The 26,832-nt window shown below is 32.6% G+C and overlaps 1 protein-coding gene across 1 annotated transcript in view; it reads right to left on the reverse strand.

Moving 5' to 3' along the window:
• Positions 1-26,832, reverse strand: part of zda (peptidyl-prolyl cis-trans isomerase zonda) — a 136,174-nt gene that overhangs the window by 67,388 nt on the left and 41,954 nt on the right. The window contains exon 5 of the mRNA XM_089099717.1: positions 14,075-14,189. Within this exon, the coding sequence (XP_088955843.1) occupies positions 14,075-14,189 (115 nt within the window). The remainder of the gene's footprint in view (positions 1-14,074; positions 14,190-26,832) is intronic.

Consider the following 26,832-nt stretch of genomic DNA (forward strand, 5'->3'; position numbering starts at 1 on the left):
ACGTGTATCAAAGAATATCCTTGTATGATTCATCTGGAAAATATTTAACAAATCTTCTTCAGCCTGTTTTTTAGTGTTTCTTTTGACTTTTGACGCACGTGGTGTGACGCAAAAATATGAGAAAATTCTAGATGGCTCTTTAGATTATTTTCGTCAGTGGGTGTTGAAGTGGCGTCCATCGAGTAAAGAGTATCTGTTTGTGAACTGGTTGTGCAAAGTAAGTACTTTTTGTAATGTTTAGGGGTACTGAAAATTTGTCTGACCACGAAAGAACAGGTGACTGTTTTTTGTTGTGGGACATTAGTAGGCTTATAAATATGACCAGAAAGCCGCCCAGTAAGTATTTAGGGATTTACCTTAAAACGGAAGGAGATGGGCGAGTTGTCACAGTCACCCCTTGGAGAAAGGGTATTTCGGGGGTAACTTTGCAGTTATAAAAATTTAACGCGTATGGCGGAAGGTCCTAAAAGAATATAAGATGCGCTATCTAACCAAGTTCACAGTTTTCAAAGAGCACTTTAAGACCCTAATCGCTAGACTACGGGATGAGATGGGGGAAATATCTACAAAGGCTATAAAAAGCGGATTAAAGGCCTGTTCATTATTTCCCATAAACAAAGATGCCGTCATTGCAAACATACCCAGGGAAGACTCAACTACAAGCGATGCTGTCGAAACTGTCAGACAAGCAGTTACAGAGGTGCTTGCGCGTATGCGCTATGGGAAAGATGACATCGCTCCACAGCGTCGGCGTCGAAGACTGGAAATTACACCAGGGAAAAGTATCTTGTCTGAAGACGTTATAAATGCTACAGCCAAGTGGAGGGAAAAACAGAAAGGGAAGCAGACGACTAGTGCCAGAGACAACGGCGGCTCTGACTCGGATGATACTGTTCCTGACGAAAGTAGAAGGATGTCGACGACATTGAAGAGAAAATTCTCGTTTGTTTAAGATGATGTCAGTTCTGACAGTTTACCAGAGGACAAGGACGTCCCGAGGGGGGCAGGGAGGGGCACAAAGCCCTTCCAACGTTTTTGGCATTCTGTAAAATTTTCACCGAAGGCGAAAATTTTGGTAGAAATTTTGCAAAATTGCCCGAAATTTAGCAAAATTCTTGATTTCTGCAGAAAATTCGGCATAAATCAGGTAACGATTCGGTAAAATTTCAAAAGATCCCCCCCCCCAGTGAAATGAGTCTTGGTACGCCCCTGCCAGAGGACCCTCAGTTCGGCGATGGTTCAAACTAAGATCAGCATGGGACCTGCAGAAGACCCTGACAGACAGGGTCAGGCTACAGTGGGGGACCTATGTTGAAATCAATTAGGCTAAAAAGAGGTCCACATAACAATAAGTAGCCAGAGCTAACAGACAATTTGATCTGAGCGAGGATGAAAATAAAAACGCTGGAATTTATATAGAGTTAGAAATTAAATTTCTAAAGCGCGTGGCTTTTTCTAGCTACAAGCTTATGCTGACAGAAGAAACAAGCTGTGTCTACACAAGCCAGGTAGAAATGGTGTAGCCAAAGCCTTCTCGAGGATCAAAATAAAAACGCTGGAATTGACATCGAGTTCAAAATTACATTTCTAAAGCGCGTGGCTTCTTCGAGCTACAAGTTCATGCTGACAGAAGAAACAAGCTATGTCTGCACAAGCCAGGTAGAAATTGTGTTGGCAAAGCCTTCTAAGGTCGTAGGCACCTCGAGAACCTCTTGTCAGTTGGTTTTAGGGTGGATCCGTCCGGTTTTATGATCCCCTAGGGTTATTCTTTTACTGAAGCAACTGATTTGGTCAGTTTTGAAGGCTGTTTTTTAGTGTTTTTTTCGATGATTTTGTAATAACTAATTTTTTTTTATCGCTTTTGATGCATTTGATACCACTAAACGAGTTTTACAGCAAATCTGACGGTCTTAAGGCTGATGGTCCAAGCTGATTGTCAAGGTAACCCAAAAGCCGTGTGACTTTGATAATCGACATAATCGTTAAAAAACAAATACTTGCATCAGAGATGTAATATTAAGCGTCTCAGGCTGCCATCTCGTAGCAAAAGTCACACTTTTGGCACTAGTTTCAGATTTTTTTGACCACCCTGCTAACTCCTAAAGGGCCTTAACCCTTTGATGGCTGAATTATGAAATTGTGATTAGAAAAATTCGGCTTTGCTTTTTACTTGTTTCCTACGGGTCCATGACATAGGGGCGAACTGAGGAAAATCATTTATTACAAATATTCATTTCACATGAAATATGGATCTTATAAAGCACATCAGCCAAATAGTGAAACAGTCTACTTAAACATTGGAGTGGCATGTTACGAAAAAAATCTTAGCTTTGGTTAAAAAAAGGTGCATCTTACACTTCAGGAATTTGACAAACGCGTGAGCGTGATTTGCATAGAACTGGCATCTTTGTCTTTCGTCCACCATCTTTGGCCATTGGGCCGTGTTGTCAAAGTGAACGCTGGAACTGGGGATGCTGTCACTCCTAGTTTTCTTTTGCGGTCTGGTAGTAACTGGAGACTCGCTTGGTGGTCTACCTTTCCTTGTTGCAGAGATGACTGCACCTCTGTGCAGCCAGTCAGCAATATCTGCACGAAAGAAAACAAGGGATGGGGGCTTCTCAGCATCAGAGTGATGATTGCACATGTACAGTAAACAAGTATTGGCTACACTGGCGTCAAGGAAGTAATAGATTAGACGCATGTACCACTTCTTCCCCTTGATGTCAGTACGATATAGCTCGATGAACATGTCGCTCAAGTCCATCCCACCCATGAACTTGTTATACTCTTTGACGACATGAGGCCTGGCTACATCGATTCGAGCCTTCCTCTTTTTATTCCACAGTTTGCATTAATCAAGTGGGTCAGGCCCAACATATGAAGAAATAACATGGACGGGTTTATTGTCGTACCATTTGGTCACAATTTTTCCTGAATGTTGCTCAACCCGCCAATCAAACGATCCTCTTCCGGAGCTTTTCAGCTTGTCGTCAGCTTCCAAGGGCAGTAGTTTAACTTTCCGAATTCTGTCTATTCGGACTATGCCTACTAACTGGATTCCTTTTTCCCAAAGCTTTTCAACTAGATGAAAACTGCTGTAAAAATTGTCAAAGAACACTTTGAAGTTCTGTTTTTTACATGAGATATTCGACTAGGCGGAGCACCACATCAGCACCAACACCAAGGTCTGAACCGCACAGTGGTTCCTTTACCTCTGTAAATTTTAAAGTCATAAACTATTCCACTAGCTCCGGCTCTTGTAAATACTATTATCCCCCACTTGTGTGGCTTGCCTTTTATGTACTGCTTAAACCCATACCGGCCCTTGAACGGGACGATTTGTTCATCCACAGATTGTCGTTCTTCATTTGGGACTTCTTGCATATTCTTCCAAAGCCTATCATACAAGGGTCGACCTTGAAGAGGGGGTCGTATCCCAGATTCCCCTTTTTGATTGCTTTGAATCTATCATTTGCGTGGAAGAACTGTCTTATTCTTTTGAAGCGGTAAGCAAAAGGATTCCAAGGAATTGTTCCATTTCTTTGATAGAACATTTTAGCTCCAAGCCTTTCTCCTGCCGAGCATACCGATTCGTTTCTTCTCCAAGGATGCTTATAATTTCAGAGTCAAAGAACTTTTGGAAGAATATGATTGAATTATCCAGAGACAAGTCAGGACTTGGTATTTGCCCTTTCCAGCCTACGTTATTCTCTGGCGCAGGGGTTTTCTTCCAGATTCGTCTCTTTTCAGCCGAAGATTTAGGAACTACGTCTACTTCGGCTTCATTGCGGAGAATTTTGCGATCTTTATGCGACACTTTGCTCTTTAACTGAGTGGTAGAACTTGTTTATCGTCGCTGTCATCCAAACTACTATCGTGCTCGTCTTGATTCGCAAAAGAGAGGGTAATTGTCGTCTTCAGAATCCTTCAAATTCATGTCAGAGAGATCGCCGTCCGGCGTTAAGACATAAGAAACAGCAGTGCTGAGGCCCACTCTTCTTAGTCGTCCTTCATGTCGCCTCCTCAGTGCTTTCTGCAGACTTTCTTCACTCCTTGCTATTGCCGCATCAACTAATAAAGAGGTTGAGGGCTCTATAATCTCAATGGCTCTTCAGCTGCTGATAATAGATAGTAAACTGGCGAACTGGGCGGATAATGCATGGGTTATATACGGATGGTCTTACGGTTTTAAACAATTCATTCATTCAAACTGATCTTTATATCCGCAAAATAACTGTTTATAGATCAACCATGATCAAAGTTGGGTACGGTATTTCATAATTTCCTGGATTTACTTTTTGCCGCTTCCGACAAAGATTCCACTCCCGACCAAGATGCCGCTGCTAAAAACAATTGCACCCTTCCATTCCAGAAGACATTATAGGATTATAATTCAACGGAATCAAAACCAAAATATTTGGCCGGGCGAAAACTTAAGCCTCCAAAAATAAGTAGAAAGTAAGTAGATTTAATATTTGGAAGTAGAATAGTCCCAAAATCAGTATTCTACTACCAAAACAAGTAGAAGTTGAAACACTGGCTACATTACTGAAAAATATTCCTGTGAATGAGAAAGCTAATGGAAAGTGGAAACACTTCTAAGATTTTCGATGCAAAGTGTGTAAACTATACTGAACTTTTCAGTATAGGGTCGGTATTGTACTCCCTCTTCTAGGGCAGATGGGCCTTATAAGATACATACTTAAAAACTGTCCTTGCTTGTGGATGAATAAAAATTCTTGAATAAGAGTAATATGCAGGGAACCATCAGACACTAACAACCACTACAAGATTTTTTTCCTTGACCAAGCAACATAAATTTCAATGCTACCACAAAATATTTATTTCATTCTACAGAATCCCGAAAATTTCACTATGTCAAATTCAGTACTGAGCGAAGGTTGTTAGATGACTCGTAAAGAAGCAAAGTAATATACCATTCGATAGCTCTCGTTCTCTTATTTCTGGCTATGCAGATAATTTCTCCTTTCAACCAATCTGAAAGAAGCTATAGGCAAAAATCTTGGTGTGCCTTATAAGAGCCACCAGCCATCAAAGGGTTAAAGTTGAAAACTATGTAAAAGTCACCCCAGTTCACGGTGCTACGAAAAAGTACCCAGTTCCATGCCTATTCTTGCTTTTGCGTCTTCAGTGCATCCACCACCTTTTCTGATAATGCCAACCAAATAAGTAATGCTATCCAATCCTATCTCACCGCCCCCATTATTATAAGTGACTTGGTCAATTCAACATTAATTTTCTAACATATTTTTTTCACCCTGAATTCTAAAAACCTACAGAATTTCATTTCTCAATAATTTTTATCTAGAGAACTCAAGTCAATTGCGTAGGAGAGTTTTATCTTCCGATTTAATATCATGTCCTCCCATACCCTTTGCCATGCTCTTTAGTACAAAGTGAAACAAAATAAACCTTCTAAGCAGGGACGGGGATACAGCTTCACCAGCTCCTCATTCCACATCGAACCAACTATTAACTTCAATCCCTAGCTTAATTGCAGCAACAGGAATCTCGTATATAACCACTTTAAAAACTTATCTGGTATGCCATATGAAGATAGGGCCTGAAGCTATTATATCAGCTGAATCCAATGCATCTTCATAATCTATAAAACTGAGGACTAAAGGGATCTGGTGTTTCAGACACTTCTGAACTATTGACGTAAGAGCGAAAAACGCATTCGGTCAACGCATTCACTCTCCTTCCTAAAACGCCACTCTTCTTTTCTTAAACTTTATCCATTGTATCTCTTAGTCTAAAAAGTATGATCATGCTAAACAAGCGGCTTCCTAGTGAAATCATGCGTCTATAATTACCTCAGTCACTCTTATCCCCTTTTTGTTAAAGGTTTGATTTAAAGTTTCACTAAAATTACTACGTAATTCTTTTCTTTCAAAATTCCTATTTGTAATCTTAAGTTATTTATCCTTTACTTCGCAAACACCGTATTTCAAAAACTCATTTACCACGCTATCAGCACCAAAGAACTTGCTTTTTTTCACCAACCCTTTTAGCACTATTTCTAACTCGCCCTCACAATATAAATATTTCTTGTCGATCTTTTTACTACTACTACTACTAACAACTCACTGCAGCACCAAGTCGCCTGAAGCCAACACAGCTACGCACGCTCCGTTAGTAATGTCAATAGTTTTCAGAATTAGAATTAACAACGTAAACTAATCCAATGGGAAGCCATATACTAGCCATAAATATCATACTCCAGAATTGCTGGAGTGAATTGAACAAACAGAGAATTGCTGCTAAATTGTAGTGTGACTTTTTTTTAGGCTATTAGCTCTTTACGCTAAAGTTTAACTCTTTGTTAAAACCATTCTTATAGTAATAAAAAACTTTAGTGTAAAGAGCGTGGCGTTGGGGATGACAGTCCCTTTCATATGTCAAATAATTTCTGTTCGTTTTAAGCTTTAACGTCACTCCTTACCTTAAGTTAAAAAAAAACTTGGTTTTTATATTGAATTTCTGAATATTTTTCAACTAATACAGGTTCAAATTTGATTCCCTATACATGAAAAATTAAAACGAAACTTGCATATTAATTATGCCGTATATGAAAGGTTTCCTTCCCCTCAATACCTTGCTCCTACACTAAAGCTTTTGGCACTTTGAAAAAAAAAAAACAACTTCCTATTCTAATTATACGGCCCCTGTGTTTCAGAAGCCTTTCTTAAAAAATTGGGACAAACAGTCAAACTTTTTTGAGGAGGGGGAAAGCCTTTATATACGGAATAATTTCTGTTCGTTTTAAGTTAAGTTTTAATGTTGCTCCTTATTTTCAGTTAAAAAAATAGTTTTTTTTTATTTAATTTCTGTTCATTTTTCAAATAATGCAGGTAAATTTGGCTCAGCCTCCATTAAATATAATCCCTCCCCCCTTAACGTGAAACTTCTCCCTGAAAATTTCATCCAACGTGAAGTACACCCCCCTTCAAGTTCGATCTTCGGTGAACCCCCCCCCCCCTACCCGTAAAATTTCTTGCGGACGATTCAGTCTGAAAAATTATCCTTAGCATGCTTTCATTGGAAAAAAACTTTAACCTCTAATCGTTTTCTCGATCACTCCGGAAATCAGAACCCGCGGAAAATAGCCACACGGTAATTCCTCTGGAACATCTCCATACACAAAATTAAGTTGGCAAAGATAATATAAGACAGTTAATAAGAATTTCGTTTAGGAGTTCTGTCAAATCGCCCCCCCTGTAAAATTTTCCAAGCAAAATTCACCCCCCCCCCACCAGGAATGTTCCTCCCGAAGGACGATTCTCCCAAAGAAAATCCACCCCAAGAAAAAAATACCCCCCCCCCCAAAAAAAAAAAAATGTATGTATACTTTCCAAAAACAGATATAATACGTGAACAATGGGTACATTCTATGGAGTATAGGCCTGGCCTTACAAACTGTGGGCGGCTATTTTACCCCTAAGTTCATGGTCATTTACTCTTTCATCGAAGCTAAACAAATTTGCAGTTACAGATCTATAGCTAGAAAGTTTTGGAGAATAAATGGGCGTAGGAGGGGGGCCAGGTAACCTCCAATCTTTTTGGTCACTTAAAAAGGCCACTAGAACTTTTAATTTCCGTTCAAATGCACCCTCTTCTGATCTTCTAGGACCATTATTTCAATACGATCACCCCGGGTAAAAAACAAATAAACACGCATCCGTGATCTGTCTTCTCGCAAAAATAGCAAAATTCTACATTTTTGTATATAGGAGGTTCAAACTTCTACAGTAGGATGCGCGGGTACGCTAAATCTGATGGTGTGATTTTCCTATTTCAAAAATCAGGAAGTTTTTCTCAGGCTCGCGACGTTTGATGGGTAACACCAAACTCGATGAATCTTATATATTTGGAATCAGAATAATAACCTGATTCTTTTGATGTATCTATTGATATCAAATTTCGTTTTTTAGAGTTTCGGTTACTATTGAGCCGAGTCGTTTCTTACTTACAGTTAGTTACCACGAACTGTTTGACCAGCCTTCCACGTTCTATTTTTCCCGTTTTTCCCAGCTTTCCCAGCATGCTTTAACTGTATGTAGGCTACGCCTTGATAGCTACCAGCCCTTTTAAGATTCTTTCAACTGACGAATTAACAGTTTTGAGAGAATTTGGCTATTTATGCAAGATTTGGACAAATATTTACTTTCAGTTTATAGTGACATTGAAACTCAATTTATGTCACTATATTTTCATATAGCGACATTGAAACTCAATGAGCTTTTAGTTTGAACAAGTTTTAAAAAGCAGCAACGTGAAAGCTCACTCACAAAGGGGGATAGTACGTTACTTCTGTAAATGCGTGCTAAAGTCATTCTAATGTACTATTGAATTTGATACCAATCTTTAAGATTACCAATATCTTTGTCTTAAAGCATAAAAGATCTGGATTGCATAATAGTTTTAATGACAACATAGGACATAATGGCATTAACAAAGCAAGTGGAACATAGGGCTTTTTGGAGCCAATCCGGTCTACTGCTTTACTAATGCAATGAAATTTCAGTTTTTCAGCACGATCGGTTGTGCAGAAGAAATGCCACTTCTTCCGTGAACCAAAGTGAACGTCCAAGGCCGCTTCAAAGAATGGCTTATATGCTTCATTAATAGGATGGCCCTGCCACTGGACCTCACTGTAAAGAGTGGCAGAACTAACACTACGACCACGAGCATGTCCGTCCACAATACTGCCTATACTCTCGACAAAAAAATTCGCATGACGTCTTGCATATACAGCACAATAAGAGGTGAAGAAATTCGGGAATGCAATCATTCAGTGCTGGCTGCTCAAAAGATATCTAAATCTTTTGTAATATACTATAAGAGGAATACTTAGGATCTGTATTTACGCTAGAAACACTATCTAACCATGTTTTGTACTGGCCGAGAACTGCACCTTGTGGCAACTTTTGAAAACCCTCTGAATTTGCAAGATCAACCAAGTGTCCAAGTTGATGAGATTTTCCTATTACCAATTCAACCGAGCTGGTACCAAATACATTATCCATAATGGAAGTCCATTCGTCAACTGGGTTGTACCTATTTGTGGCAACGAAAAAGCGTGAATTTAGATTATTCAATAGTTTGTCTAAGAAGCTGCAAAGTTTCCGGGGAGTTACAGCAACCGCATATCTAGCCATTCCTGCAGAATCTCCTAACTCAGAAACCACATCGTTATCAATCACCGAACGCGCCCCTCGCGACATCAGGGGTTTCTGGCGTAGAACTTCGGAAACTTCATCGTATAAAAAATCTATCGATAAGGAAGACGCCGCTTTCAAGAAGTAAGGAAGTAGCTAAGAATGAACTGGATCATCTATTGACAGTCGCAACTTCATTTTGGAGGGAAATGATATGAGGAATGATTTGAGGGGAAAATGATAGAATAATGTCTTTTGAAAACTATTGCTTAGTATTGGGGTATGCATAAAGTCAAAATTAATAAAGTAATATCTATTTTAAGTGATGATGTGACAGCCCTATGAGAAAAGCGATAGAATAATGTCTTGAAAAGTATTGCTTAGTATTTGGGTATGCATGAAGTTGAAATACCCCCCCCCCCTACCCGAATATATCCCAACTGAAAAGTATGCATACTTCCTAATAACCAATACTATATAAAAAACAATTGGCAAAGTTCACAACTTGCAGCCCTTCCCCTGAGGACTATGGGGGATTAAGTCGTCCTCAAAGACATAGTTATTAGATTTTTCGACAATGCCGAACAAAATGGCTATCTAAAAATTTGGACCCGGTGACTATAAGAAAAAATGAGCGTCGGAAGGGGTCTAGTTGCCCTCCAATTTTTTTGGTCACTTAAAAAAGGCACCAGAACTTATAATTTCAGTTAGAATGAGCCCTCTTGCAATATTCTAGGACCACTGGGTCGATACGATTATCCCTGAAAAAAAAAAAAAAAGAAAAAACTAACAAATAAACACACATCCGTGATCTTTCTTCTAGCAAAAAATAAAAAACTCCATATTTTTGCAGATAGGAGTGTGAAACCTCTGTAGACACTGAAGCTGATGGTATGATTCTATTGAGATTCTATGACTTTTAGGGGACGTTTCCCCTTTTTTTCGAAAATAAGGCAAATTTTCTCAGGCTCGTAACTTTTGATGAGTAGGACTAAAATTGATGAAACTTATATATTTAAAATCAGCATAAAAGTCCAATTCTTTTGATGTATCAATTGGTATCAAAATTCAGTTTTTTAGAGTTTCTGTTGCTATTGAGCCGGGACGCTCCTTACTTACAATTCGTTGCCACGAACTGTTTTATACAGCCAAGAAAAAGTGATATATATTTAATATATATATATATATATATATATATATATATATATATATATATATATATATATATATATATATATATATATATATATATATATATATATATATATATATATATATATATATAATTAGTGACGAAGACAACACTGCCTTTCCATCATTGACAACAAGCAGAACAAGAGAATTTTTTTTATATAAGACAGTGAAACGCAACTTTAATGAATATTTCGACCCTTTATCCAAGGGCCGTCGTCAGTAAAACAAATGAAGAAAAAGAAACTTACTGTCTTTTATAAAATTTCCCTATTGTTCTACTTGTTGTTTATGATGGAAAGGCAGTGGGGTCTTTGTTGCTATTTACGTCTCGCTTATGGGGAGCAGTTGACCTATGATATCTTTTATTTTATTAGTTTAGGCAAAAAAACACGCTAATATTATCAATCAGCAAAAATTCTTAGAATCTTGCAGAAATGAAAACCTTATTCCTAAGTCTTTAAGATATAAACTACCTTTAAATACCCGGAAAGAAGCGCAATTGGCTCATAGACTATAATTAAAAACCTTAATCCACATTACTAAGGACACAAAACAGAAAAAAAAACATATTATTTCCTTAGAAAGAAAATCTCTTGAAAAATTTTTATTTGAAAATCTGTCCAAGGTTAATTATTCTCAGGTTGTTGGATTGGAAAGAAATTTATTTAGTCACGATTTTCGCTTGTCTAAAGAACGACTTTATAAGAAATTGGAAAGTCTGAGGTACGAATCTTCAATGAATTATCGTACCTATACTCCGAGGTTTACTCCTGGATCTCCTTTCGTTTATCTCTCCTCTAGATCTCTTGAACCTAAGGAAATCCAAATTCTTGAAAAAGGTCCGAAATTCTCTTTTCCACCAAAACGAGTTCCTGTGGCAGATATATTTTCCTCTCTAGAATCCTCTTTGCAAAAACACTACGCATCTCATTCTAACCCAGATGAAGTTAGGTCTTCTTTTATAAACATACTTTACGGCATCCAAAAAAAGTTACATTTCCCACAAATTTAACACCAGAAATTTCGCGCTACATAAAAATATTTTCTAATCTTCACGAAGACCCGTCTATTATAATAACAAAATCCGACAAAAGTAATTCACTTGTAGTCATTGATACGTCAGATTATGACAACAAAATTTATTCCCACTTAAAAGAATAAAATACATATACTACCATGACTCACGATCATACTGATAAGTTTGCGAATAAAATTATAACCGAATTAAAGAATCTAAAACAAAATGGTATAATCACCCCACAATAGTATAATAAATTTTTCCCCCGTGATGGCTTTTGTCCAAAATTTTACGGTTTACCAAAATTACATAAGCAAGGTATTCCCTTAAGGCCTATTGTAGCATGTGCGAAAGCCCCTGCTTCCAAATTTGGAAAGTGGGTATGTACAGCCTTCAAACCTTTGCTCTATTCATAAAAATCGTACATAAGTAATTCGGTAGATTTAGAGGAAAAACTTTAAAATGCAAACATTTCAGTAAATACAATAGTAAGTAGTTTTGACATAGTTTCTATGTATACTAATATTGATGTAGCAATATCCGAGCAATTATTATAAATAAAATAGATAAAAACTATCATTTAATCGAAGATTCAACAACAGGAATAGATTGCGAGGTTTTAATGTCCCTAGTCAAAATTTGTAAGAAGTATTCAATGATTTTCAGTTCCGTAATTCTTTTTATCAACAAAGAAATATCCTCCAAATGGAGGCACCTCTATTCAGGTTATTAGCGAAGATTTATGAAGAGCACCTTGAAAATTAGCCCTTAAATTCGTATTTTTTTAAACATATCTATTTGGGGGGGGGGGATTCCATGGATGATGTAATATCGCTCAGGAATTATGAGGAAAATGAACTTAGGGGTTTTCTAGATTACCCAAATACATATGACCGAAATCTACAATTTACCATTGAAATTGCAAATAAATTACCATTTCTGGATGTATTAATTATTCGTAGCACTGATAAACTGGATTTTAGAATTTACAGAAAACCCACACATAACAACAGATATCTACATTTTAAATCCAATCACCCTATACAAGTTAAAAGAGCAGTTATTACCTCTCTTGTCAATCGTGCCCTAAACATTTGCTCTGAATCTCACATCACAGATGAACTAAACTTTATTAAAGAAATACTTGAAACGGTTATCCTATTGTCTTTATTAATAATACAATTAGTCGAAGACTGGCAAGACACTCCCGTAAAATCTAGGGTCTTTTACTATGCGAAGCTCCCGCCAAGCCCTCAAATATAAATTTACCATTTATGTATATAATTTATATACAAATAAAAATTTAATCACTAAAAATTAAAAAAAAGTTTCCAAACAAAACAATTTTTATGTAGCATTTACTAATAATTTTAAAACCCTGAACTTCCTAAATTATGGTAAAGATATAACCCCAGTTACTCGCCAAGAAGGGTTTATCAAATACCATGTGACTGTGGCAACTACTATGTTGGTAGAACCCATCAAAATTTAGAAAAAACGCCTACAACAGCACAAAGACGACATAATTAAGGCTTTAAATTCTAACAGTACAAATGTTTTTTGATTCTGCTTTAAGCAGTCATATTTTTGATAATCCTAGCCATAAAATACTTTTTGAAGAAACTTCTCTTATTAGCAATGATTTAGGCACAAAACAGGTTGTTCGAGAGGCAATTGAAATTAGGATTAAAATAAATAGTAATAAATCTTTTAAATAGGGATTTGGGGGAATATTAATTTAATGACTTATATACAAATTTAATTTAAAATGATTTAACTAATTATATTAAGAAACCAGTAAGCAATTCCACTCAACCTGTTACGGATAGACCTTCTAGGCTGCCTGCCAAAAGGGCTTTGAATGAATTGTCTTTTTTCACTTCGGTTGATGTATCAGTCCTCGTTGAACTTCCTTGAAGTAATGATACTAGGGCTCTTTTGAAAACATTTTAGTTTCAAGGATTGTATTTTAATGTGTTGTATTTTAATTTGTTTTGCTGAGGAAGGCCCTTGGGTATAGGGTCGAAATATTCATTTAAAGCTGCGTTTCACTATCTTATACAAAATTTCCCCCATTGTTCTACTTGTTGTCTATATATATGTATATATATATATATATATATATATATATATATATATATATATATATATATATATATATATTTTTTTTTTTTTTTTTTTTATATATATATATATATATATATATATATATATATATATATATATATATATATATATATATATATATATATATATATATATATATATATATATATATTTATATATATATATATATATATATATATATATATATATATATATATATATATATATATATATATATATATATATATATGTATATATATATATATATATATATATATATATATATATATATATATATATATATATATATATATATATATATATATATATATATATATATATATATATATATATATATATATATATATATATATATATATATATATATATATATATATATATATATATATATATATATATATATATATATATATATATATATATATATATATATATATCACTTCTTCTTCCCTCCTCCCATTCGCTTTATTCGCTACGGTCGATAGCTAAAAACTTTAGCCCTCGAAATACATAAACGTAAAAACATCCCAATTTGTACTATGAATCTACTTACTGAAACGACTTCATTTTCAGAATCCAGAAAATCTAATGCTCTTCGGTAGCAGATGATGGCCTTCGAGTATTCACTTCTGGCATACCACCAATTTCCTCGTTCCCTTTTCTTGTTCCTAAGCGAGAGAAAGAAAATAAATTCAATAGGAAATTTGGGCTCACCTAATCCTTTATAGCCAAAGTTTCCTAGATTAAACCCAAAGCATATAAGATAAAAACATAGAAGACGTTCTAATCCCAGCCAGATAGGATTTGATTTCCAGTCTGACCTAAGTTCTCATTCAATGGAGTTTGTAGACAGTAATTTTTTTTATGAATAGAGACGCAGAGCACTAGGAAATTACAGATACACAAGACGCGCGTGTAGTTAGACGATTGTTGTCTTTGGTGTAAAAATCCTTTACTATTTGATAGATTACCGTAAACTATACCAAGAATAGTAGGCCTAACTGTTGAAATACACGTTAAAAAACCCGAAAAACAAAACACTGAAAAAGTCTTGTACATACGCGGTTCTTTTCCTGCTCATTTTTACGCCTATAATGAATTCATCTCAAATCATGGACGCCATCAGGGGGGGGGGAGGGAATGAATAGGAGAAGCTCCCCTGGGAAAGAAAGAGACATTTAAAAAGGAGTATAAGAATAGAAAATTATCCAGATTTCAATCTATGTAGCAAGAAGGAGGCTAGGGGGCGACACGCTCTTTACATAAAGTACAGTTCCTGTTCATTTTGAGTTTTAGTGCTAAATAATGATTAGTGAACGAAAAATAGCTAACGTGTCTCTAATATGATTTTTTTTTTTTTTTTTTTTTTTTTTTTACAAAATCGTATTCCCCCCCCCCCAAAAAAAAAAAAATGACAAGGATATGATTGATGAATGTTGGCAAGATCAACGATGGCTGAGTTAAAAATTGTTAGTTTGAATCTTAAACCGTCATCGAACTCCACACTGTATTTATCCATATTAAAAAGAAAAATGACCGAAGTCAGACAGAAAAGTTCAGAATCAGCGTAGTAGCATTGACTTGGTAAAGAGCATTGTGTATCCATTGTATTATTTATTTTTTTACACGAAGGCTCGCCACTCCTCGAGGGAGAAGGTCTTTGAGGAAGAAGAACAAGCGTGTTTGTTAATTCAAAAAAACTTAATGTTAATATGAACAATATAACTATTTTTTGTTAGTTATTAATTAATCAAGTATCCAATACATTCATTACTTAGTTAATTTCCATTATTTGTTATTAATTCCAGGAAAATGGAATTAGTTCAAAAACTTGTAATAGCTTCTTTTTATCAGCCATTAATAAACAGAAAATAGACTAAAATTAAATAATAAATTTAAAAATCTGAATATCCGATTTCTTTTAAAGAAAAAGATAACTGAACATATTATTTACCCTTGATGACAGGTACCTCTTATTCAATTGTTTTAAATTATATAATTGTGACTTTGACAAGCTGGGTAGCTTCCCTCGTCCCTCTCCTGCTCTAATTTGTCAGGATGTTTCGTTTTTTCTTCTTCCTTATTTGTTTTAACTAAGTTTTAACAAAATAAGTTTCTTTAGAAACTAATGAACTCCATTAAACCAAAATGAAGAAAAATAGAATCAAATCACCTACCAAGAATACGACTACAACAAATCAGTATCAATAAATAAATGAAACCCAAAACAAACAGAAATCAAAATAGATAACAGAGTCAAACTCAAAACGAGCAGAAATTAATAAGTGTAGGAGTAGAAGGCTATCTTATACTCCGAGCGGGAGTCCATATATGGGCATAGCCTCCCTAGGGGAAATGGATTTCTGAGAAATTGATTGCGTAATCGATTGGGAATTTGGAACACCTGTGCTGTCAGTCATTAATCAAATTGTTTCGAGGCAAAGTTTAATAATGTCTGACAGGTACTGTCAACATTTCTCCAGGAATAGATCCAAGTCATTAATGTCTTTGCCTCGGAAACAACTCTTTTGGTCGAACTCCAAAAGATATTAATAACCAAACGCCATGGAAACAATTCTCCAAGAAACATCTTAGCGATGAATTGTTTTAGCGCGGGAATCAGGTTTCTTATTAATTTGAAATGCCTAAGCGCAGAGATGCCAAAAACAAAAGGAACACGCTGAAATTACGTTTAGGGATTATTTGGGCGAAACTGTTTTAGACAGGTTATGGAATTATTTCGGCGAAACAGTTAGAGACATTTTAAAAGATGATTTTAAAAGATGATTTTAGAAGAGGATTTGAGGGTGAAACTCTGTGGTCCTTATAATACACAAGTTCCATTTGAACAATGTTGTGAGGTCCCCTACCACAACCCCAAAGGGTTCCGATCCCCCCACCCCAACACCGAAGGAAGCCACCGGTCCTCAAAGGTTCTCCGGATTCCCAAAGGACCACCCGGCCCTCAAGGGTCCCCCAGACCCCCAAAGGACCCCCCGGGCCCCTCCCCCTTGGCCCCCAAAGGGCCCCCTCCCCCTCCCCTCCCCTCCTCCCTCTCCTCACCGTCCCCTCCCCCCCTCCCCTCCTCCCCCTCCCCTCCCCCCATTTTTTAATATTTTTTTGTGCATTGAGACACAGAAGGGCCCCCTCCCCCCCCACCCCCGAGCCCCCCAAAGGGCCCCCGGCGCCCCAAAGGCTCCTGAGCCCCCATTTTAATACTTTTTTAAGGCATTATTTTATCTTTTCAGAACAAATTATTATTTTAGGGAATTATTTCGGCGAAACAGTTAGAGACATTTTAAAAGATGATTTTTGAAGATGTTTTAGAAGAGGATTTGAGGGTGAAACTCTGTGGTCGTTATAATACACGAGTTCAATTTGAACAGTGTCGTAAGGTCCCATACCCCAACCCCAAAGGCCCCCGGTCCCCCTAATGCCCCTCGAGCCCCCAAAGACCACCGGGACCCCTCCCCCCCATTTTTTTAAAACTAATTTTTGAAATTTTTTTAACATGGTATTTTTTTTAACTTTTTTATGTATCTTAAAATGACATGAAATATGCTTACGGCACAACCAATAGTACTCTGTGCTTGTTCATAGACACGACGCGGCTTTCCCACTGGTACTCTATGGCAGGTTATCGACACTACCTAGTTTATTGTGTGCATTAAATCAGTATTTTTTTCGCAGTGGAAGGATAAACACACAATTCATATCTGTAAAAAAGTGAAGATGAATTATTCGACGAAAGTATGTACACATGAAAAAATCATCGTCGCGTTGAATGCTGACAAGGAGAAATACCTGAACTATGAAACGAGTGCAAGTGGTAACACTATTGGAAATGTATGCATGCGTTGTCATGACAGCGAGAAGTTATATTTCTTTGGAGTACCCAAGAATTTTAATCGTGTAAACGGTGGATATGCGAGAGTAACATTACCAGAGGAATTAGTACTCAAAGAGAATGCAAACTTAAAAATAATTGTAGATAATTGGGGACAACTCCTCGCTACTGTTGCTGGTAACACATTACCTGTTGATACATCCTATCAGCATCTTTCCGGTATTAGCATTTTAAAGAGAACAAGAAGAAGACAAGCATACTCCTGCAATAATGTCATTAATCATATCTTGTCAATATGTCAAAAGTGCTATCTATGTAAAAATAATGTGACAGTAGACAGTGAAATCGCAGGCAGAATAAAAAGGACATTAGCAGACCATATCATCAATGAATATAAAGATGAATAGACGGAAAATGAAGCGAAATTGTAATAATAATGTATAATAATGTATTTAACATATTTTTATATTAATATTCTATATGTCGTTATTTCATTAAAAATATCATATGCATTATTTTGTTAAGTGTTCATTATTTTTAGGGTATGCTAGAACGTCAAACGTTCAGAATATCTATTAAAAAGGTCAAAGATGTAAGAAAAAGAATTTTTAGAGATAAAGATACTACTAGCAGGCTCAATTTTTCATAGAAGATAGAAAAGTTCAAGGTCTCTTCTGAATTTTACCAAAGAACACAATTCAATTCTAATTTCTCCAGAGAAAATAAAAAGCTTACACTTCAGTTTTAAGTTCACCAAGACATAAAAAATTTAAAGTTCAGTTCTAAATTTTTTTTTAGAAGATAGGAAAAGTTATACTTTGATTGTGATTATTTTCTATGAAGATAAAAAGTTTCACTTTAATTCTAAATTTTCTTAAATTCAGTTCCTAATTTTCACAAAGAGATGAAAAAAATTTAAAGTTATGATCCAAATTTTCCATAGAATATTGGAAAAGCTATACTTTGACCGTGAATATTCAAGTTCTCTTCTGAATTTTACCAAAGAACACAATTCAATTCTAATTTCGCCATAGAAAATAAAAAGCTTACACTTCAGTTTTAAGTTCACCAAGACATAAAAAATTTAAAGTTCACTTCTAAATTTTTCCGTAGAAGATAGGAAAAGTTATACTATGATTGTGATTATTTTCTATGAAGATTAAAAGTTTCACTTCAATTTTAAATTTTCTCAAAGAAGTGAAGAAAAGTTCAATTTCGATTCTGAATTTTCTCAATGAAAATGAAATAAGTTATTGATCATTTCTATTTTCCCAAAATAATATAAAAATTTTCCAGTTCAGTTCAGATTTTTCTCAAACAGATGAAAAAATTTAAAATACCGTTCCAAATTTTTCATAGAAGATAGAAAAGTTCAAGTTCTAATCTGAATTTTACCAAAGAACATAATTCATTTCTAATTTCTCCAGAGAAAATAAAAAGTTTCCATATCACTTTTAAGTTCACCAGGACATAAAAATTTAAAGTTCAGTTCTAAATTTTTCCGTAGAAGACATGAAAATTTAGACTCTGATTGCGATTATTTTCCGTGGAGGTAATAGGTTTCACTTGAATTCTAAATTTTCTTAAATTTAACTCCGACCTTCTCAAAGAGATGAAAAAATTTGAACTTATGTACCAAATACTTTACAAGAAGAATAAAAGTCCAACCTCTATTCTGAATTTTCACCATGAAAATGAAATAAGTTATTGATCAATTCTGTTTTCCTAAAATAATATAAAATTTTCCACTTCAATTCAGATTTTTCTTAAAGAGATGAAAAAATTTTAAATATTGTTCTAAATTTTTCATAGAAGATAGGAAAATTTATATCATGATTGTGATTATTTTCTATGAAGATAAAAAGTTTCACTTTAATTCTAAATTTTCTTAAATTCAGTTCCGACCTTTCTCAAAGAGTCAAATTTAAAGTTCTGTTCCAAATATTTCCCTGAAAGAAGAAAAGTTCAACTTTGATTCTGAATTTTCTAAATGAAAATGAAATAAGTTATTGATCAATTCTTTTTTCTCAAAATATTATAAAATTTTCCACTTCAATTCAGATTTTTCTCAAAGAGATGAAAAAATTTAAAATATTTTTCCAAATTTTTCTTAGAAGATAGAAAAGTTCAAGTTCTAATCTGAATTTTACCAAAGAACATAATTCAATTCTAATTTCTTCAGAAAAAATAAAAAGCTTTCACTTCAGTTTTAAGTTAACCAAGACATAAAAAATTTAAAGTTCAGTTCTAAATTTTTACATAGAAGATAGGAAAAGTTATACTATGATTATGACTATTTTCCATGAAGATAAAAAGTTTCACTTTAATTCTAAATTTTCTTAAATTCTGTTCCGACTTTTCACATAGAGATGAAAAAATTTAAAGTTCTGATCCAAATTTTTCTTAGAAGATAGAAAAGTTCAAGTTCTCTTCTGAATTTTACCAAAGAACACAATTCAATTCTAATTTCACCAGAGAAAATAAAAAGCTTCCACTTCAGCTTTAAGTTCACCAAGACATAAAAAATTTAAAGTTCGGTTCTAAATTGTTCCGTAGAAGATAGGAAAAGTTATACCATGATTGTGATTATTTTCCATGAAGATAAAAAGTTTCACTTTAATTCTAAATTTTCATAAATTCAGTTCCGGCTTTTCTCAAAGAGATGAAAAAATTTAAAGTTCTGTTCCAAATATTTTCCCAGAAGAAGAAAAGTTCAACTTCAATTCTGAATTTTCTTAATGAAAATGAAATAAGTTATTGATCAATTCTATTTTTCCAAATAATATAAAAAGTTTCCACTTCAGTTCATATTTTTCTCAAAGAGATGAAAAAATTTTAAATACTGTTCCAAATATTTTTTAGAAGATAGAAAAGTTCAAGTTCTCTTCTGAATTTTACCAAAGAATACATTTCAATTCTAATTTCACCAGAGAAAATAAAAAGCTTCCTCTTCAGTTTTAAGTTCACCAAGACATAAAAAATTTTAATGTTCAATTCTAAATTTTTCCGTAGAAGATAGGAAAAGTTATACCATGATTGTGATTATTTTCTATGAAGATAAAAAGTTTCACTTTAATTCTAATTTTTCTTAAATTCAGTTCCGACCTTTTTCAAAGAGATGAAAAAATTTAAAGTTCTGTTCCAAATATTTTCCAGGAAGAAGAAAATTTCAACTTCGATTCTGAATTTTCTTAATGAAAATGAAATAAGTTATTGATCAATTCTATTTTCCCAAAATAATATAAAAATTTTCCACTTCAGTTCAGATTTTTCTCAGAGATGAAAAATTTAAAATACTTCCAAATTTTTTATAGAAGATAGAAAAGTTCAAGTTCTCTTCTGAATTTTACCAACGACCACACAATTCAATTCTAATTTCTCCAGAGAAAATAAAAAGCTTCCACTTCAGTTTTAAGTTCACCAAGACATAAAAAATTTAAAGTTCTGTTCTAAATTTTTCCGTAGAAGATAGGAAAATTATACTATGATTGTGATTATTTTCCATGAAGATAAAAAGTTTCACTTTAATTTCAAATTTTCTTAAATTCAGTTCCGACTTTTCACATAGAGATGAAAAAAATTTAAAGTTCGGTTCCAAATTTTTCATAGATGATTGGAAAAGTTATACTTTGATCGTTAATATTCAGGCTCTCTTCAGAATTTTACCAAAGAACACAATTCAATTCTAATTTCTCCAGAGAAAATAAAAAGCTTCCACTTCAGTTTTAATTTCGCCATGACATAAAAAATTTTAAGTTCAGTTCTAAATTTTTTCATAGAAGATAGGAAAGTTATACTATGATTGTGATTATTTCCTATGAAGATTAAAAGTTTCACTTCAATTTTAAATTTTCTCAAAGAAGTGAAGAAAAGCTCAACTTCGATTCTGAATTTTCGCAATGAAAATGAAATAAGTTATTGATCATTTCTATTTTCTCAAAATATTATAAAATTTCCCACTTCAATTCAGATTTTTCTCAAAGATATTAAAAAATTTTAAATAATGTTCCGAATTTTCGATAGAAGATAGAAAAGTTCAAGTTCTCTTCTGAATTTTACCAAAGAACATTATTCAATTCTAATTTCTCCAGAGAAAATAAAAAGATTCCACATCAGTGTTAAGTTCACCAAGACATAAAAATTTAAAGTTCAGTTCTAAATTTTTCCATAGAAGATAGGAAAAGTTATGCTATGATTATGACTATTTTCCATAAAGATAAAAAGTTACACTTTAATTCTAAATTTTCTTAAATTCAATTCCGACCTTTCTCAAAGAGATGAAAAAATTTAATCTTCTGAATTTTACCAACGAACACAATTCAATTCTAATTTCTCCAGAGAAAATAAAAAGCTTCCACTTCAGTTTTAAGTTCACCAAGACATAAAAAAATTAAAGTTCTGTTCTAAATTTTTCCGTAGAAGATAGGAAAAGTTATACTATGATTGTGATTATTTTCCATGAAGATAAAAAGTTTCACTTTAATTCTAAATTTTCTTAAATTCAGTTCCGACTTTTCACAAAGAGATGAAAAAAATTTAAAGTTCTGTTCCAAATTTTTCATAGAAGATTGGAAAAGTTATACTTTGATCGTGAATATTCAAGTTCTCTTCTGAATTTTACCAAAGAACACAATTCAATTCTAATTTCTCAAGAGAAAATTAAAAGCTTCCACTTCAGTTTTAAGTTCGCCATGACATAAAAAATTTAAAGTTCAGTTCTAAATTTTTCCATAGAAGATAGGAAAAGTTTTACTATGATTGTGATTATTTCCTATGAAGATTAAAAGTTTCACTTCAATTTTAAATTTTCTCAAAGAAGTGAAGAAAAGTTCAACTTCGATTCTGAATTTTCTCAATGAAAATGAAATAAGTTATTGATCATTTCTATTTTCTCAAAATATTATAAAATTTCACACTTCAATTCAGATTTTTCTCAAAGAGAAGAAAAAATTTAAAATACTGTTCCAAATTTTCCATAGAATATAGAAAAGTTCAAGTTCTCTTCTGAATTTTAACAAAGAACATAATTCAATTCTAATTTCTCCAGAGAAAATGAAAAGCTTCCACGTCAGTCTAAGTTCACCATGACATAAAAAATTTAGAGTTCAGTTCTAAATTTTTCCATAGAAGATAGGAAAAGTTATACTATGATTGTGATTATTTTCCATGAAGATAAAAAGTTTTATTTTACTTCTAAATTTTCTTAAAGTCAATTCTGACCTTTCTCAAAGAGATGAAAAAATTTAAAGTTCTCTTCGAAGTATTTTCCCAGAAAAGAAAAGTTCAACTTCGATTCTGAATTTTCTCAATGAAAATGAAATAAGTTATTGATCAATTCTATTTTCCTAAAATAATATAAAATTTTCCACTTCAATTCAGATTTTTCTCAGAGATGACAAAATTTAAAATATTGTTCCAAATTTTTCATAGAAGATAGAAAAAGTTATATTTTTATTGTGAATATTCTTCATGAAGATATTGAGCTCCACTTTATTTCTAAGTTTTCTCGAAGAAGTGCAAAATGTACAAGTTCTCTTCTGAATTTTCTTAGAGAGGAGAAAAAAAGTTAGCTCAATTCTGAAATTTACCAATGAAAATGAAAAAGCTTCCATTTCAGTTCATAATTTCACAAAGACATAAAAATTTAAAGTTCAATTCTAAATTTTTTTCATAGAAGATAGGAATGGCTATACTATGATTGTGATTATTTACCATGAAGATAAGAAGTTTCACTCTATTTCTAATTTTTCTTAAATTCAGTTCATTCATCTAACCACCAAAAACAATAGGTTAGGTTAGGTATAAATAAATATTAATAAATAATGAGAAACATTTCTCAATGTTTAACGCACGCGCGCGTACGTAGGCTAACCTATCCTAACCTAACTTAACCTGACCTAACTTAATCTAGTCTAACCTAACCTAATTTAATCTTTTTACAATGTTTAAGTTAGGTTAGGTTAGCTTATCATGAGCGCTCATGATAAGTTAACCTAACCTAGCCTAACTTAAACATGGAGAAATGTTTCTAATTATCTATTAATATTTATTTATACCTAACCTAACCTATTGTTTTTGGTGGTTAGATGAATGAACTGAATTTAAGAAAAATTAGAAATAGAGTGAAACATTTTATCTTCATGGTAAATAATCACAATCATAGTATAGCCATTCCTATCTTCTATGGAAAAAATTTAGAATTTAACTTTAAATTTTTATGTCATTGTGAAATTATGAAGTGAAATGGAAGCTTTTTAATTTTAATTGGTAAATTTAATAAATGACATAAATTTTTTTCTAATCTGTATGAAAATTAAGATGATAACTTTTATATTTGCAATTTTTCAAGAAAACTTAGAAATAAAGTGGAGCTCCATATCTTCATGAAGAATATTCACAATCAAAGTATAACTTTTTCTATCTTCTATGAAAAAAATTTGGAACAATATTTTAAATTTTGTCATCTCTTTGAGAAAAATCTGAACTGAAGTGGAAAATTTTATATTATTTTAGGAAAATAGAATTGATCAATAACTTATTTCATTTTCATTGAGAAAATTCAGAATCGAAGTTGTACTTTTCTTTTCCGGGAAAATACTTCGAAGAGAACTTTAAATTTTTTCATCTCTTTGAGAAAGGTCAGAATTGACTTTAAGAAAATTTAGAAGTAAAATAAAACTTTTTATCTTCATGGAAAATAATCACAATCATAGTATAACTTTTCCTATCTTCTATGGAAAAATTTAGAACTGAACTTTAAATTTTTTATGTCTTGGTGAACTTAGACTGATGTGGAAGCTTTTTATTTTCTCTGGAGAAATTATAATTGAATTATGTTCTTTGGTAAAATTCAGAAGAGAACTTGAACTTTTCTATCTTCTATGGAAAATTTGGAACAATATTTTAAATTTTTTCATCTCTTTGAGAAAAAACTGAATTGAAGTGGGAAATTTTATAATATTTTGGGATAATAGAAATAATCAATAACTTATTTCATTTTCATTGCGAAAATTCAGAATCGAAGTTGAGCTTTTCTTCACTTCTTTGAGAAAATTTAAAATTGAAGTGAAACTTTTAATCTTCATAGGAAATAATCACAATCATAGTAAAACTTTTCCTATCTTCTATGAAAAAATTTAGAACTGAACTTTAAATTTTTTATGTCATGGCGAACTTAAAACTGAAGTGGAAGCTTTTTATTTTCTCTGGAGAAATTAAAATTGAACTGTGTTCTTTGGTAAAATTCAGAAGAGAGCTTGAATATTCACGATCAAAGTATAACTTTTCCAATCTTCTAGGAAAAATTTGGAACAGAACTTTAAATTTTTTTCATCTCTATGTGAAAAGTCGGAACTGAATTTAAGAAAATTTAGAATTAAAGTGAAACTTTTTATCTTCATGGAAAATAATCACAATCATAGTATAACTTTTCCTATCTTCTACGGAAAAATTTAGAACAGAACTTTAAATTTTTTATGTCTAGGTGAACTTAAAACTGAAGTGGAAGCTTTTTATTTTCTCTGGTGAAATTAGAATTGAAATGTATTCGTTGGTAAAATTCAGAAGAGAACTTGAACTTTTCTATCTTCTATAAAAAATTTGGAAGTATTTTAAATTTTTCATCTCTTTGAGAAAAATCTGAACTGAAGTGGAAAATTTTTATATTATTTTGGGAAAATAGAATTGATCACTAACTTATTTCATTTTCATTAAGAAAATTCAGAATCGAAGTTGAACTTTTCTTCTTCCTGGAAAATATTTGGAACAGAACTTTAAATTTTTTCATCTCTTTGAAAAAGGTCGGAACTGAATTTAAGAAAAATTAGAATTAAAGTGAAACTTTTTATATTCATGGAAAATAATCACAATCATGGTATAACTTTTTCTATCTTCTACGGAAAAATTTAGAACGGAACTTAAATTTTTTTATGTCTTGGTGAACTTAAAACTGAAGTGGAAGCTTTTTATTTTCTCTGGGGAAATTAGAATTGAATTGTGTTCGTTGTTAAAATTCAGAGGATTAAATTTTTTCATCTCTTTGAGAAAAGTCGGAATTGAATTTAAGAAAATTTAGAATTAAAGAGTAACTTTTTATCTTTATGGAAAATAGTCATAATCATAGTATAACTTTTCCTATCTTCTATGGAAAAATTTAGAACTGAACTTTAAATTTTTATGTCTTGGTGAACTTAAACTGATGTGGAAGCTTTTTATTTTCTCTGGAGAAATTAGAATTGAATAATGTTCTTTGGTAAAATTCAGAAGAGAACTTGAACTTTTCTATCTTCTATGGAAAATTTGGAACAGTATTTTAAATTTTTTCATCTCTTTGAGAAAAATCTGAATTGAAGTGTGAAATTTTATAATATTTTGAGAAAATATAAATGATCAATAACTTATTTCATTTTCATTGAGAAACTTCAGAATTTAAGTTGAACTTTTCTTCACTTCTTTGAGAAAATTTAAAATTGAAGTGAAACTTTTAATCTTCATAGGAAATAATCACAATCATAGTATAACTTTTCCTATCTTCTATGAAAAAATTTAGAACTGAACTTTAAATTTTTTATGTCATGGCGAACTTAAAACTGAAGTGGAAGCTTTTTATTTTCTCTGGAGAAATTAAAATTGAATTGTGTTCTTTGGTAAAATTCAGAAGAGAGCTTGAATATTCACGATCAAAGTATAACTTTTCCAATCTTCTAGGAAAAATTTGGAACAGAACTTTAAATTTTTTTCATCTCTATGTGAAAAGTCGGAACTGAATTTAAGAAAATTTAGAATTAAAGTGAAACTTTTTATCTTCATGGAAAATAATCACAATCATAGTATAACTTTTCCTATCTTCTACGGAAAAATTTAGAACAGAACTTTAAATTTTTTATGTCTTGGTGAACTTAAAACTGAAGTGGAAGCTTTTTATTTTCTCTGGAGAAATTAGAATTGAATTGTGTTCGTTGGTAAAATTCAGAAGATTAAATTTTTTCATCTCTTTGAGAAAGGTCGGAATTGAATTTAAGAAAATTTAGAATTATAGTGTAACTTTTTATCTTCATGGAAAATAGTCATAATCATAGCATAACTTTTCCTATCTTCTATGGAAAAATTTAGAACTGAACTTTAAATTTTTATGTCTTTGTGAACTTAAACTGATGTGGAAGCTTTTTATTTTATCTGGAGAAATTAGAATTGAATAATGTTCTTTGGTAAAATTCAGAAGAGAACTTGAACTTTTCTATCTTCTATGGAAAATTTGGAACAGTATTTTAAATTTTTTCATCTCTTTGAGAAAAATCTGAATTGAAGTGGGAAATTTTATAATATTTTGAGAAAATAGAAATGATCAATAACTTATTTCATTTTCATTGAGAAAATTCAGAATCGAAGTTGAACTTTTTCTTCACTTCTTTGAGAAAATTTAAAATTGAAGTGAAACTTTTAATCTTCATAGTAAATAATCACAA

The sequence above is a fragment of the Artemia sp. Qi Xiang Cuo genome, chromosome 14, assembly GCF_049724085.1.
Source record: "Artemia sp. Qi Xiang Cuo chromosome 14, ASM4972408v1, whole genome shotgun sequence".
Lineage (NCBI taxonomy): Eukaryota > Metazoa > Arthropoda > Branchiopoda > Anostraca > Artemiidae > Artemia > Artemia sp. Qi Xiang Cuo.